Here is a 15,504-nt window from a genome sequence, read left to right as displayed (position 1 = left end):
GTTGTTAAATATTATTTGATAAAATTAACACTTGAAAGAGGTGTGGTCCTGTTTAGAAAGATTGATTGGGTTATTTATACCTGTGTTGTTCAGGGAAGAATTCAAAGCTGCTTTAAATGCAGTATATAGCATTTGAGCAAAAGACACATACGTAGTCAGACAGAGACACTTGAGGCAATGGTGTGGTTATTAACAAAATATGCCTCAACTGCAGGGAGAATAATGAAAATTATCCACGAGTTTTTTAATCCTTGATTGTTTCCTACAGTCAATATTCCTTTATATTTCAACCTGAAAAAAGACAGCATTTTTATGTAGCTAATTGAAGGAAAACTGCAATTTGTTTTTTTTTTAAAAAAAGAGAATATTAACAAAGGCCATGGAATTTGATCAAATCGCTTGACTTCCTGTGGTTTCAATTTTCTATCAAAAAAACAAAAATGCCTACCTTTTCGGGTTGTTTGGAGTGTAATATAACATCAATAAATGCTCAAACCCGAGGTATTAGTACACAGGACATGCAGAACCGATTTTGGGGAACTGTTAGAAAGGCAAATTAGCTTTGTGATTAAGAGTTTGGGTTTTGGAATTGGATCTGGATTTTCATTTATTTAATTTTCCAGTTTTATTGAGAAATAATTGACGTACATCAGTGTATAAGACATATAGCATGATGATTGATTTACATATATTGTGAAATCATTAGCACAAAAGATGGGTTTGGCTAACATCCGTCTTCTCATGTAGATACAATAGAAGGAAAAGAAAGAAAAAAAGGGAAAAAATTTTCTTCCTGTGTTGAGAACTCTTAGGATTTGCCCTCTTTGAATCTGGGTTTTGATTCCCAGCTCTGCCGCTTACGTAGCTCTTTAATTGTGTGTTTTATTAACTTGTCTTCCTTCATTTCTCCACCTTTAAAATAAGTACCTACCTCAGAGGGTTGTTGTGAGGGTAAAACGAAGTGCTCAGTGCAGTGTCTAGCACACAGTAGGTGTTCATGTAAACCTTAGCTCTTGTAAGCTGTTTTGGATGTGATTTCAGTTTGCCAGCAAGATTAGTTACTGGGATAGTAACCGTTTTTTTTTCATACATATAACAACTGTAGCTTTTAGGAATTTTTTTGGATAATTGATTACTACTAAGCTTAATGCCGCTATCTATATAGTCATTTATAAGAATATTTGCTATGATTAGGCATGAAATGTAGTGAGCATCCTCGATATGAAATTGTCAATTGGGAAGAGAAGAAATGGAGGGGAGGTACGATGGGTACATTTTTCTCTATTTCTTGAATTTGGTTTAAATATTTTTCCTTCCCCCTCCCCTCCTAGTAATTTCCAGAGTCCCAGTAATCTCTCTCCAGATTCTTTACATTTCACATGTATGTTCCTGGGAAAAAAAAAAAAGTAAAGTTAGTGGTGAAGTTGTAGTAAGTCTTGTTGTCTTATCGAATTCTGTTTTGATTTTTTTTTTTTTTTGAGGAAGATTAGCCCTGAGCTAACACCTGCTGCCAGTCCTCTTCTTTTTTGCTGAGGAAGCCTGGCCCTGAGCTAACATCTGTGCCCGTCTTCCTCTACTTTATATGTCGGACGCCTACCACAGCATGGTGCCAAGCGGGCTGCCATGTCCGTACCCGGGATCCGAACCAGCGAACCCCGGGCCACCGAGAAGCGCAGCATGTGCACTTAACCGCTGTGCCACCGGACCGGCCCCTAGTTTTGATTTTAGAGGGGAAAAATAGGCTCTATGTTTCAAGTTTGTGTGCAGGTGGGGGAGGGGGGAGGGAGTGAGGGAGGGTAGATGCATTGCTTTCATAGAACACCTTCCTTGACCAGCACTCAGAATTACCCACATAGAGCCAGTGTTCCATTGTGTTCTTTCATAGATTTAGAGAGGTTGTACCTTGTAATTGCAAGGTCTCCAAACTTAACGCATTGTGGGAGTGTCTTGTTTATCTCCCTTTAATTGGTTTACTGCTTCCCGAGTCCCAGAAATAATATTCATTTTGCTCAGAGAATTTTGAGCCCTGAAGAGTACAGACGTTTAAGCTGCTTGGATTCTGTAGCAAAAGGAGCTTGAAAATTAAATAATAGTATTTACCTATTTATGGTCTTTTTCAGAGGTTCGGTAAGGAAGATGGGAGATGATAAAGTGTGTTCTTTTCTTCCTTAAGATCCTGCTTGTTGTAGGTCTCCACCTGGGCACACAAGGACCTCCTCCTCGGTTGAAAGTTGCCTTGCAGTTAAGTCTGTGCTGAGCTCTGCTGTACTGCCCCCATCCAACCCTCCGATGTTCATTTTCTCGAATAACCTTCAGGTTACTGAGTAGCTTAGCTGGATGGGTTTGGGGACTTGTTAAGTTAAATGTTATATGGGGAGCTGGTTTGTTACCCGTTTATGTACCTGGCATTTGAATAGTCTTGAATGCAATATAAAATGAGGGTAAATAGTACCCCATAAATGTTTAAAATCTGACTAGAAAAATCATACACACACACCAATTTATGATTTCTAGGCACATCAATTTAGTGACACAGTGACAGAGCAACAATTTTAGGGAAGCCAAGTATAGTAGCTGCCAGCTAAAAAGAGAATTAGAAAGTGTAAAAATGAACAGCCCCTTTCAGGGATTGTAACCCGTATATGCACCTTTGCAATGGAGCATCCTGTCTCAGAGCCCTGCCTCCGCCGCGTCTCCTCCTTATCAGCGCACATAAAAACCTGCATAGTTTTATTTCTTTGTTTTTGAGGGTAAAAAAAATAAAGAAAGGAAAGACATGTATTATTACTCAAAAGAAGTATGGTGGCTGGTCAGTTCAATTCATGGTCTCTGGAGCAGTTTGTCAGCTTCCTTAAGGTCCTGGGCTCTTCCATCTTCAGTACCACTGTCCTCAGTGTGTGGGCTTTGTCCTCATGTTTGTTTCCCCATGCTACAACATGCCTGCTGCTGCTCCATATAGCTATTTGTTACACGACTCGGGCAAGGTTTTACATTGCCATTCCAGGGATCCACTGGCATGCTCTTCTTTTCTCAGACAGCTGCAGGGTGAGGAGCTTAATCTGGGAGAGTAGCATGGGAAAAAACATGAAACTGATTTTTGAAGAGATTTTAATAATACATCTTGGGCATTTGTGCACATTAAGTGCCTATACTTTTGAATATGTAAATTTATACACTAAATGACACATATTTGCTCCAAAGCCAGTGCAGTCTTGAAATATGTGAGGATTCAGGGTGTGATTTACTTCACTAGATCCCTAAAAAATCTGTGAAGACCTGACAGTGTTCTAATTTTTGCTTTTTTGTGTGTATATGTTGAAAGTTTCCTCTAAGTCAATGCCTGTCCACCTCATTTCATTTTTTGTTTTGATGACGTGTTTCCGCATACCCATGACCTTGGGCCATTGTAGATACTCTGAATGCTACAGACTGCCTCTGGTGTTCAAGATAGACCTTGTGCGGAGTCTTTTTCTCCCCTCCTCTTTAGTTAGAAACCATATTCCTTGTGAACCTAGTGAATATTGAATTTATACCTAACTTCTGTGGCTTCTAGCCAATTGAAACAAACCCTGGGGGAAATTGCTGTGGGGGAAGGGCAGAGGCGTGAGTTCTTCAGAGCTATACCCTTGAAATCATGATTGCTCCACTCTCCCCTGGCCAGTTTTTCCCTTTGGTATCCTTCTCAAATTTAACGCATTGAAAGAAAGTAACAAATAATGTACACCAGAGTCAATGTCTTGGTTGCACTAAAACTACTTTCCTGCTGTTTATGGTGTGAGGCTTGTTCAGAACACTTTCTGTAAGCTTAGCACATGCAGGAACAGATAGGTGGCTGGCAGACGACCTAGTGGAGGTCGTTTAGTTCTCTACAGCTTTGTCTTGTCAACCAAATCCAAAGCATTTTGGACCCAGGTCTGTCTTTCTGTTGTTAGCATGTTAAGTAAGTCATTTTCTCTTCTTATGTCTAGCCAGTTTTTACCTCCAATGTAAGCTAGGATCTTCTGTCTAACCCACTTGGCCACTGAGAAAATGGGTTGCTCATAGGTTCTGTCCACAGTTTTGGCTGAATTGAATCTTAAGCAGTTTAAAGACATTTTCTTAGCTAAAGACATTATCTCCTACTGTTTATTTGGTACCCTTAGGACTCCTGACCAACTTCTCACGTTGACCTATTTATTCCTGGACTTATTTCTCCAACTGTCCTTTAGGCTTACCATTCTGGGCATCTATAATTCTACTCTTCTTTTGCTGCAAAAGATTCTCCCTGAAGTAACATCTGTTGCCAATCTTCCTCCTTTTTTTCCCTTTCCCTCTCCAAAGCCTGAGTACGTAGTTGTCTATGCTAGTTGTAAGTCCTTCTGGTTCTTCTATGTGAGCTGCTGCCATAGCATGGCTACTGACAGACGAGTGATGTGGTTCCATGCCCGGGAACCAAACCTGGGCTGCCAAAGCGGAGAGTGCTGAACTTTAACCACTAGGCATCCAGGGCTGGCTCCAATTATACTTGTCTTTTATTCACATTTTAGTTTCCTCCTCATTAGTCATTGGTCCCTGATTTGCACATTACAAGCACATTTATTTCCATCATATTTTTTGGTACAGAGACTGACATTTTTGTCTATCGTTAAATAGTTAAATATATTTTGCTGTGCAATGAGGAGGGGTCCATTTATTGCACATAAATGTCGAACATATTGACTTATTAAGTAGTTTATACAGGTTTGGGTTTAATTTTGCGATTTTTTTTCAGAAGACGGTTGTTAGCAACCCTACTGGGTTATGTGATTTGTATGTGAAGCTCAGGCAAATTAGGCATAATAGGATGATTTTATGTATAACAGTGGCTCTTTCCAAGGTGTTTGGAAATTGAAAAAAATGGGTTATAATGAATTAATAATTGTATTCAATAATTTCTCAGTATTTCTGAATTATTAAAATAGCCCTTTAGTAATTATCAGTTTTCCTTGGTAAACGTTGATGGTATTTTTTTTTTTAACCTACTCTTTTGTAATCTGATAAGAGTGGAAAGGGAGTTAGAAGCCAAATCTATGATGGACTGCAGAAGATGACAACACTGAGACAGTGAGTGAAGAGATATGTTGTCGTGGTTTTTATTTCATACTCCCCAAATTACCTTTGGTGAGCTTAAGAGGTTTCATTCATGAATAGAAAAAAATTTAATTATTCACAGTGCTTTGGTGTACTATAAAAGTCAAATTATTAACACTGTAATTTGTTCAGATAGCATTTGGTAGGAAAATAACATCAGAAATAATGAATTGTTTTCAAGATATGATAAGGTAGCTATATCTACAGAGAGCAATCAAAAAGAGTAGCAGTAGAGTATTGATTGCTTTTTAGAGGAAAAAGAAAGTTCCATTCCATTTCTAAATGTTAACAATTGTGAGAGGAATATTCCCACTTGGGAAGAATGTTTTCCAGGTTTCTTCACTGCCAGGTGTTTGACATTGCATGCCATCTTAGATGAATAAGGCTTATGGCAGTCTTGGAGAATGACACACTCCAAGGACCTCAACTTCCTGCTGTGAAAGCATGCCAGTTATCAGTGGGAATGTTCCAGTGGTCGCTGTGCTGCTTCTTGTGAAGAACGAAGTTTTTCCCCCTGAATCTGAGATAGCTACAGAATAGGATACCTGTCTGCTAACAAAATAAATTTCAGGATGTTTCCAATGAATGAACTCTGTGTTTTCATTTCTACTATTTATGGGATTTAATGCTCTCATTTATTAATGGAAATAAACCCTGCCTTCTTTTGGTCCCTTTTAACATCACTGTATACTACAGATATGATTTACAGTCATTCTAAAGTTTAAAAATCCAACTCATATCATAGTTTGCTTTGAGACCCTCCGTAGTTTCCCCTTTCCCTTTTTTTCTCTCCTTGACCTCACAGCAGGAAGCCTTTGTTTGAGGTGTTCATCTGGAACAACTTTTCCACACTTGTTTTCATGTTCTGTTAGATTACAGGGCAGCAGGCCTACCTTTGAAGCTCCTTTCTCTTTTGTTTCCTTGCCGTGCACTCCAGTAATTAACTTTGTCCTTCTTTTATTTGTTCCAGTCAATCGCAGGCCACTCTGCTGAGCATCTTCTCCCAGGAGTACCAGGTTAGAAGTTTTCTCCTTTGTGAGGGTTGACAGGTGCCTAATTGAATGATGAATGTCCCTTTATTTCTTTGTAATTGAACTGCCAGCTCTCTGATTGGGTTGGAGGATGTTCTCCTTTCCACATCAAGCACCGCCTGCGTCTCAGTGGAGGCCTGCCAAGCCTACCCATCCATCTGTCTAATAACATCTAGCCTTTGCTTATTTGGTGGACCTGTAATAAATTATGCTAAACCATTATTATTCTGACAATAATAATTTCCCTGTGTTGCGTGGTTCCATGTGCTAAATGTTTGCTGACTTGCACTGTCAGTGCCGCTTTCCATTGCTGACAGAGATGATGATAAATGACCATTGCTGGAGTGGCAGAAGGCAAGAGAGGCAGAAAATGGAGTCATTTATCATGAGATGACAGGTGTCAGTCAAGTGGCAAGTCTCTATGGAATTACTTTTTGTAGTTTTCAAATAAGTTGTTTTTAAGCAATGTTCTTCCTGGTTAAAAATGGCAATTGGATTGTAAAACTAGAGTACAGAGGACTGAGATGGAATTGAATTGAGGGAAAATTAATATGAAGGTTGAAAGAGGGAACAAGTTTTTCTTTGCCCTCTGCAACCCTAAGCAAACTTATTTAGATTCAATTACTATGACCCTGTTGGCTTTTACATATATACTGTACCTTGTGGTACAGTGTGAAGATGTCCCAGCCAAGCAGTGGAGATTAAAATGCATAGGTTCATAGAACAGAAGGAAAAAAGACCTACCCCTACCCAAATCTCCGAACTATTATTTAGTTTGCCCTATGTGCTAGATGTTGGGATCAAGTAATATGTCGTTCCTGTTCTTGAACCTCCTCTGTGACACAACATAAACATCTTTTTTGTTTTGTTTCAGAAACATATTAAAAGAACACATGCCAAGCATCATACTTCAGAAGCGATTGAAAGTTATTACCAGAGGTATGACCTGCCTGCCCCACTAGAGGGTATCATAGTACCTATTAATTGTAATAATAATTATGAATAAATTAGATTATGAAATTAATTTTCTATGTAATATTTCAAAGCATTTTATTTTAAGTCTGCTATTTAAGACTTCAAGTATAGTTTTGAATGATTTCTCAAGTGCTTTGTTCAAAGAAGATGATGAGACTGTCTTGATTAAGTGTGTGTACTCATACCATGTAAGAAATCATTCCAGTATTATGAAATCTCAGTTGGCTACTTGAAAATTATTGCAAATGCATATCTTGTGTAGATGCATATGTTCATACGTACATACATCTACATGTATGTGTGAAAGTTCTCAAACCAATTTTCATTTATTTCTTATTTAGATCAGCAAATTGAAAAATATATTAGAAAATAAAATTGAATTTTGGTTCAGTTGTATTTTGCATTTTAAGTATTGGGTTAGGCATTTTAGAAATAAAAAAAGACATATCAAGTAAGGACATATGAAGATATATAATAATGTACAACTGTCACATTTTTTAAAAGGTTTTGTATTTTAAAAAGAAAATTTGAGTATTAAATAAGAACATAGTGTCCAGGGAATATTTTAATTTCAGCCTAATTTATTATAAATAGTTTTCAACCTCTGTTCTAAAACAGAGTCTTTAAAATAGCTCCTTTTAAAAGAAATTCAAAAAATTTTATTGTCTTTGTAGTATGACTGAATAATTTATAACAGTAAATGGTAATGGTTTGCGTTAGAAATTATTGGTTGGTTTTTTTAAATATTTCAAGGACATATTGCAAAGAAAAACTGTTTAAAATATGCTCTTAAATTATTATATTTAAGATTGACAGATCAACCTGTGGTGAAAGTGACACTACTGATTTTAGACGAATGATTTTTATGTGTGAAAATTTTATGAATGAAATGAATATATAGATAAAATATTGGTGTCATGTTTCTGTAAAGTCATTTTTTTAAGAATCGAGAAGTGTTTATTGAAAAGTTATTGCAGTTAGATTTTTAAAAAATTATTCACTATGTCATATATGATAAAAGACATGTTGAGTTTTCAGTAGTAGTGTCTGTTAAAGAAAGATAAACACACACACCACACACACACACATACACACACACGCACTTTTGTTTCTAGGAGAATTCTTCTCTAAGCAAGTCTCTGTAAAGTTTGAATTGATTTATTCAAAAGTCATAATCTCCTCCGTGAAATTCACATTTAAATTAAAGTTATAACCTAAATCATATATCAAAAATTGAGAATGGCCCATGAAGTGCTGTGAAGCCAACTGCTTTGGCATCCTGATCCTCCAAAGAAAGACTGGTTATTTACATATCAAAAAATACGCTCTTGTTTGTAAAAATTATGGTTTTAGGGCATCATAAGAAGGTATAGTTCTATGTCCGGATTTTAAAGCCTTGTTAGCATAAGCAAAGGAAAATCGAGCATTTCCTAGAAATTGGGAGATCCACTAACAGGCCATGGGGCTGCCCTTTGATAATCATTTTCCTCATTGTAAAAAGGCGGTTTTAATTAGATGATTTCTAAGATCTCCAACTGCTGCTTTTTAGTATCTTAGTTTCATTAAAAGGTATAGTTAATTATTGAAGTATGGATATACTTTATTGGATTATCTGGGTAGTTTAGGCCAGAAATAAAAATCTTTCCTTTAAGTATGGTTACTCACTGATGAACAGCTGCGTGGGTAATAATGAGAATACAGAAAATGTATTTGTATTTCTTTAAATTTATTTAAATGTGAAAATCTCAGTTATTCTGAAGAGTCACGACATTTGAAACAAAAACGTGAAGTTAGGCTGTAATGTACGGACTAATAGGAAGGCAATTGGACCGTTTCTTCCTTTTCCGTCCTGCTCCCTGACTTTCTGCCCTGCACTTTGCGCTGGGAGATGGGCCGTGTTGCTACCTTTCAGATGGATTGACCTCACAGGCTTCTTGTTCTAAATGTCCGGTTGAATGTCCCTGTATTTTCTAAGGTAAATTGGCCTTAGAAGATTTTTTTTTCCAGCTGATTAGAATAAAGGCAAATTGTATTATATCAAAACATGTTTAAGCAGTTTGATAATATTAACAATTAAAAAAATTTCTTTTCTCTTATAAAAGTAACACCCTATTGTGAAAAATAAGCACATTTGTGATGGTATAAAAAAGGAATGAATGGTTTGTCCATAATTGTGGCACCCAGGATTATTTTTGGCAATGATAATTCTGTGATATTTTTCATGGTAGTTGTTTGCCAATCCATTTTTATGTAGATGAGGTCCTATTGTATATGCAATTGTGAATCCTGAATTTTGTACTTGGAAAAATGTATATAATGTAATATTATTTCATAGAAAGCTTTTTGTATACATTTTATTGATTGCATTACTGCATCATATGAAAGTATCACAATTTACTAAATTATTCCTCTGTTGAACATATATGTTTCCAATGATCTGATATTATAAATAATACTGTGATAAACATTTTGGTACTTAAGTCTTTGCATTTTGGTTAGTTTCTTAATATTTCTATATATGTAATTACTGGTACAAACAATGAGCATTTAAAGATTGTATTATATATTGCCGAATTATTGTCCAGAAAGGTTGTAATGGTTTCCTACTAGCAATATCAGAGAATTCCTGTGTCTCTGCATTCTTGCTAGCATTGAGATGGTCTCAATTCAGGATTTGAAGTCTGCATTTAAAACCATATAATCCACAATGTGATCCCATCATGCTTAACTGAAACTTCAAAGTATCCAAATATCAGTAGAAAACGTTTCTCAAGCTTTTGAATTCCTGAGGAAATTTCCTCAGTTCTTCATGTTGTGTATGTATAGATAGCTTGAGTGTTCATTTTGAAAACAACACTCTATTCTTTCCCCCGTGCTAATGGCATTTTATTTCCAAACAGGAAATGTACTTGGTAAAATGTAAGTTCCTCTAAATTGGTGCACATGCACATGTGTGCACACACACAGACACATTCAGAAGTTGGTTAGATTTGCAGGTCCCCATCAATAGCAAAGTTCAGAAGTACTGTCTCTCATCTCCTCCCTTTTCCACCACACGCTGTCTGCAGGCCTGCTTTATTAGCTTTAGAGAATCAGATGAACTGAATTTCATTCAGATGTTCACATGGAAAAAAGGTTAATTCACATATGTTATTGACATTATGTGATAAAAATAGTTGCTGAAAATTTGAACCACTTTTTTGTTTAATTAGCACAATTTGCTCTGCACTCGCTATGTCCCATCTACTATGCTAGGAACCAAGCATACAAATGTGAATTAGACGCAGGACCTGCCCTCAAGTGCTCTGTTTCGTGGGGAAACAGCTGCATACGTGGAGACGGCTTCCAGAGATTTTAGAGGTGGAATCAACAAATGTGGTGTTCAGATTTAAGCTTAGTGTAGAATTTTGGTAGATTTTTGAAGCTTTGCCATTGTTGTTATTCTGAAAATATTAAAGATCAAATAACTTTGCCTTCTATTTAAAATCTGTACATACTTTAATCTTAGATGCTAATGGATCTTTCATACTCAGCGTAAAATGGACCTTCTATGAAGATCCTTTAAGGGTGGTTTCTTAATCCTCCTGTGGCAAAGCTGGAGGATGACATACAGCTTCTGTGCCAAAGTACTTTTAATTTTCAAATAGGTATTAGGAAGATAGCCCAGGTCACCTTAATGTAGTGTCAGGATCCCATCCTTATATCCCAATCATAATTCGAATCTTTGCTAAGAATCTGTTGGATGAAGGTTTAGCATTGCTTTGTGTAGCCAAGGAGCTCCCAGGCCAGTTGGAGAGAAAAACAAACCATTAACTGTGGGAAAAGTCTATGCTGTAAGTGTGCACAAGATGCTTGGAGGATGCAGAGAAGGGTAGCATTAGGAATTTCCCATTATGTCCTTACTGAATATTTTCTGTAATTAACATACCCCTTTAATTGCATATCTAGAAACTTGAATAAACCCGATCTGTCACTTGATACAGGGGACAACCAAAGTTCCCAGAAATGACAAATACAACTTCTAATTAATTTTATCTTAATTTCTTTTCCCTAGCACTTCTGAAGTGTTAGCATATAGTTGGGAAACAAATTGGGGAATAAATCTACTTAGAAGCAGGTCTACCCTTTTCAACATATAAAGGCATCTCAGTAGACCTTGGAGATTAGGGTTCCATTTCAGAGCTTTACTGTTTCCCAGCTAAGAGAGCACAGATGGGTTTCATGGGTACCCTGGGGTTTGGTTTCTTTATATGACCAACTGGGAAACTTTATCAAGCCCATAATTAGGAATTCCCGCTGTATTAACTGTGGACATGCTTCAAATATTATATAGACTATATAGATATAGTGGATTATTATTATTGTTTGACCATCTCCTGTTTCTTTAAACTTAATAGAAGTATTCCATTGGTCATTACCAGGACAATGATTGATGCAATGTTTCCATGAAACCACGTCATTTTGACTCAAACAACAGTTCTCTGGCACAGGCAGTGGTCTGGGTGTAACCACTCTCTTTTGTTATTTCCAATCAGCTCTCACAAGCTCTTCTCTGGTCATATAGAGCCTTTCCTGGTCCTCAGACACCCCAGGCACGTTCCTGACATGGCACTTAGAGTTCTCTTGCTGAGGATTTTCTTCCCCCCATGACTTGTAGCTTTCCTTCTTACAAGTCTCTGCTCAAGTATCACTTCCTTAGAGACGGGCTTCCTGAGCAACCGTCTAAGTTTACATTTTATCATAGCGCGTATCATTTATTTCTCTGTCTTTTTATTGTCTGTCTCTCCACTGTAATGCCATCTCTGTGATGACGGGAACCATGGAAGTTTTGTTCCCTGCTGATTCTTCAGAACCTGGAATAAGGCCCATCACATATTTAGCCCTCAGAAATGTTTGTGGGATAAATGAATGTTGAGTAGAAAGTTGTAAAGATAATCTAACAGCAGTATAGATTAACTACTCAGACTCGAATCTGAACCCTTAATGAATGTGCACTTTCAATGGTTACAAACAATCGACTAGTTGGTCAGCTTGACTGAACTGATGGGTTATTCCTTGAGCAGGCCTATCAGGGCATGGAAGTGTAAGTTGACGTGAGGTTCTTAGCTGACTTATTTCTCATGGGCCTTTCTCTAAACCACACTTGCCTTGTATTTCTTTCGTTCTTGCTCCTGAAAGTACTTGTTTCCCTGTTAGATTCCTAGACAATTTATTCAAGAAAGACCCCATTATATGGAAAATGGACTTGTTAGAATTACTTTGAAGTTACATTGATCCTGAGACTCTCTCCGTCTTGAATAATTTGCTTTTGTTCCACTTTATTTAAAGGACAATCGTACATCATTATAAGCATAATTGTGAAATAATGTAATTTCGGATCTGCTTCTGGCAGTTCTATAGACCTCATCGTTGACTTTGATTTTTACTATAAAACGAATATCGTTAATTTCTTCACTCAAGCACTGTACTGTAGAGAAAATGTCCATGTCTAATTTTGTTTTCTTGTCCGATTTGGCTTTTAAAAATTATGTCACTACTCGTTTATTAAAGAAAAATATATATGTGTAGTATAATCACTTGTTGTAAGCCAAGAACTGTGCTAGGCATAATAAATTGAATAAAATACAATTCTTCTACCCTCATGGAGCTTTCAGCCTTATAGTGGGAGCTGGGTTTGAGATGGACAAGTAACTAGACAGATACAATATGCTGTCTTAAGTGATGGAGAGATATGCAAGGGCCTCCTCGATTGCACATGAGGGAAACTTAACTTACTCTGGCTTGTGGTGGATTGAAGAGGGTGACATATAAGCTGAATCATGAGTTCTCCAGGTGAATGTGGGAGTGGGGATCAGTGACTAGAGATGAGGCTGGCCAAGTCGAGTGGGTAGGAACCTGATGATGAAGAACCTTACAAGAGCTGTTAAGTGGTTATAATTTGATCTTGAGATTTAATGTGGGGCCTTTGACATGTTTTAAGGAGGAGAATGGTACATTCAAATTTTTGTTTAAAAAAAATCACTTCAGCTTCTATGTCTGGGATCGATTGGGAAGTTTTTGTTTTTTCTTTGTGGGTTTTTTCTTTTTCGTGGGGTTAGAGGATGAGGAGAGCTGGAGGTTTTGACAGAAATCCAGGGCAGATAAGATGATGACTTGTGTTGCCTATTAAAGGTGTGCAGACCCCATGATGACATCTGTTCCATTTTTTTCTTAATAAGGTGTCACCCAACCCTATGAAACAATAGTAAATAAAAAGATGATATGGGTACATGGGTGCTTTTTTCAAACCATAAGCGTAAACTTATTTCCTTTCCATGACATGGGTGTGTTACAGATCAAGCCCGGGTGATAGGGATAGTTCTTTTCGAAATCCCCTCTGTGTTCACGTTACATGTTAGGAGGTGAAAACAAGGGAGACAGGTGTGCTCACCCCTCCTGCCCCCAGTTCGGTTAGTTAGTTGTCCGTGGTTTTGAGGTAAGTTGTTTTTGTTGTCCTTTTTCCTTTGACGCTTTCCTGTGACAGTAGCACACTTTAACTAGAGTTGAGCGTGGCGTTTGCCCAGGAGAAACGTGTACACACAGGGGATGCTGACAAGTCTATGCTGGCCTTTTCTTGTCACGGCATTACCACTTGGCTTTGTCTTGTCTAGGTACCTGAATGGAGTGGGGAAAAATGGAGCTGCCCCAGTGCTCTTGGAGCTGGCCAATGAGGTAATGGTATTGTTATTATTTTATTTAGACTTATGTAAAACCTGAGGGGCCTGTCCAGAGTCGCTTTGCTTAGAATTATAATTAACCTTAAACAAAAAAAGATTTTGAGATGCATTAGACATTTAAATTGCTCTCTGGTCTCTTTGTACTTTTAATAATTGGACAAAGAACTTCATATATTAATAAATCAGTTAACATAATTAGTCTGCTTCTTTTAAGGCAAATGTATAAACAGCTTCTTAGTTTCTTATTTTGTGGGAAATTTCAACCAAACAGCTCAGGACACGCTCTTTGGGTGTGTTGTCTTAATTTAGTTTGAGAAATACCTGTGTCAGGTAAAGAGATGTATGCCAAGAAAGTCTATGCTAACTATTATAAAAATGAAGAGAGAAATTGTATACTTAAAGATGTAACATTCACTTGATTCGTTTTTGTTTTTTGTGAGCAAACTTTTATTAAAATAAAAGATACATGCCTTGTAGAAAAGTCTCTTTCTTTATATGAAGAAACATGCTGTTCTTATTAACACGAAGTATAGAGTGATTTATTGAACTTATTTGTTAACTCTGATCTGCTTCTGTTTGGAGAAACAAATAATAGTCATACATTTAAAAAAGGAAACCCTAAAGATTTCCCATGAATGAAGAAGCTGTAAAAAGTTCATAATAGTTGCAGAGAGCCTACCGAAAAAATAAAATATTTAATTCCTAAACTTTAAAATATTTATCCACTGTAATAAGAGCAATACAATATTTAGTCTGACTTGGAACTGCTTATGCAAACCTCATAGGGATAGAATGAAATGTACACTGTTTTTGTGTTGCATTATAATGGAAAACATAGAAGCAAGGCAGAAAATGTGTGTTTGCATTAAAGATGACTTGGTACTGTGAGCATTAAGTGTTGCAGTAGCAGCAAGTTCTACATGTTATATTAGCAAGGACGGATGGCTTCTCTCACTGCTTCTGTCTCCTCTACACCACTACAGTCAGCAAATGAGCAATCACCTATCAGTTACTAGAAGGTTTTAATAGTCTAGGCAATGTCTACACAGTCTGATAGGATAGTTAACGTATAGAATGCATTTCTCTCCTCCTCCCAGCAAAACTTGTCTTTTATTCTTTTTTTCTCTTTCTAGAGCAAGGTGGTTTTTAAATGTCTCCAGACTTGTTTATTATGAGTCGATACTATTATCAACTTGAGGTGTCTGAGCTATAACTAGGAATTTAGTGATTGTCCCTTATGAAAAAGAACAGTGAGCTAACAGCATTCTAGATACAGTATCTGGAAAGAATGTGATGCAAATATGGTACTCATTTTTACAGATGATGATGTTGATGACCTAAGTTTTACCATAGTAGCAATTTATATTCATTTGAATTTTTAATGTATATTTCTGTTGAGCTTAGCTTATTTGGCTGACCTCAAATTCCATCTTCTAGTAATATGGAAAATTTTAACCTACCAACGCATTTTCTCCTACATCAATAAATCTGTTATTTACTATGAATATATAGCAATATTTAACTAAAGAAAATAAATAGCTATTTAAACAGTATTCCTCTCCCTTGGCTTCAGTTTATTACAGAGATAGTGAGAGACTACTAATGCATTAGGGGAATTTTGGAATGACTGGTGCCAGATTATGGCTTCTAAACAACCAAGCTGCCATTTTTAT

General features: G+C 36.9%; 1 protein-coding gene across 6 annotated transcripts in view; it reads left to right on the top strand.

The window, feature by feature from the left end:
• Window positions 1–15,504, top strand: part of CDIN1 (CDAN1 interacting nuclease 1) — a 208,342-nt gene that overhangs the window by 48,086 nt on the left and 144,752 nt on the right. For all 6 annotated transcript variants that reach the window (XM_001503635.6, XM_023620455.2, XM_070272349.1 and 3 more), the window contains exons 2-4: window positions 6,080–6,125; window positions 7,015–7,079; window positions 13,766–13,826. In XM_001503635.6, coding sequence (XP_001503685.1) covers window positions 6,080–6,125; window positions 7,015–7,079; window positions 13,766–13,826 — 172 coding nt within the window. The remainder of the gene's footprint in view (window positions 1–6,079; window positions 6,126–7,014; window positions 7,080–13,765; window positions 13,827–15,504) is intronic.

Source organism: Equus caballus, chromosome 1 (genome assembly GCF_041296265.1).
Source record: "Equus caballus isolate H_3958 breed thoroughbred chromosome 1, TB-T2T, whole genome shotgun sequence".
Classification (NCBI taxonomy): Eukaryota; Metazoa; Chordata; class Mammalia; order Perissodactyla; family Equidae; genus Equus; species Equus caballus.
This window is presented reverse-complemented; position numbering and strand designations above follow the sequence as displayed.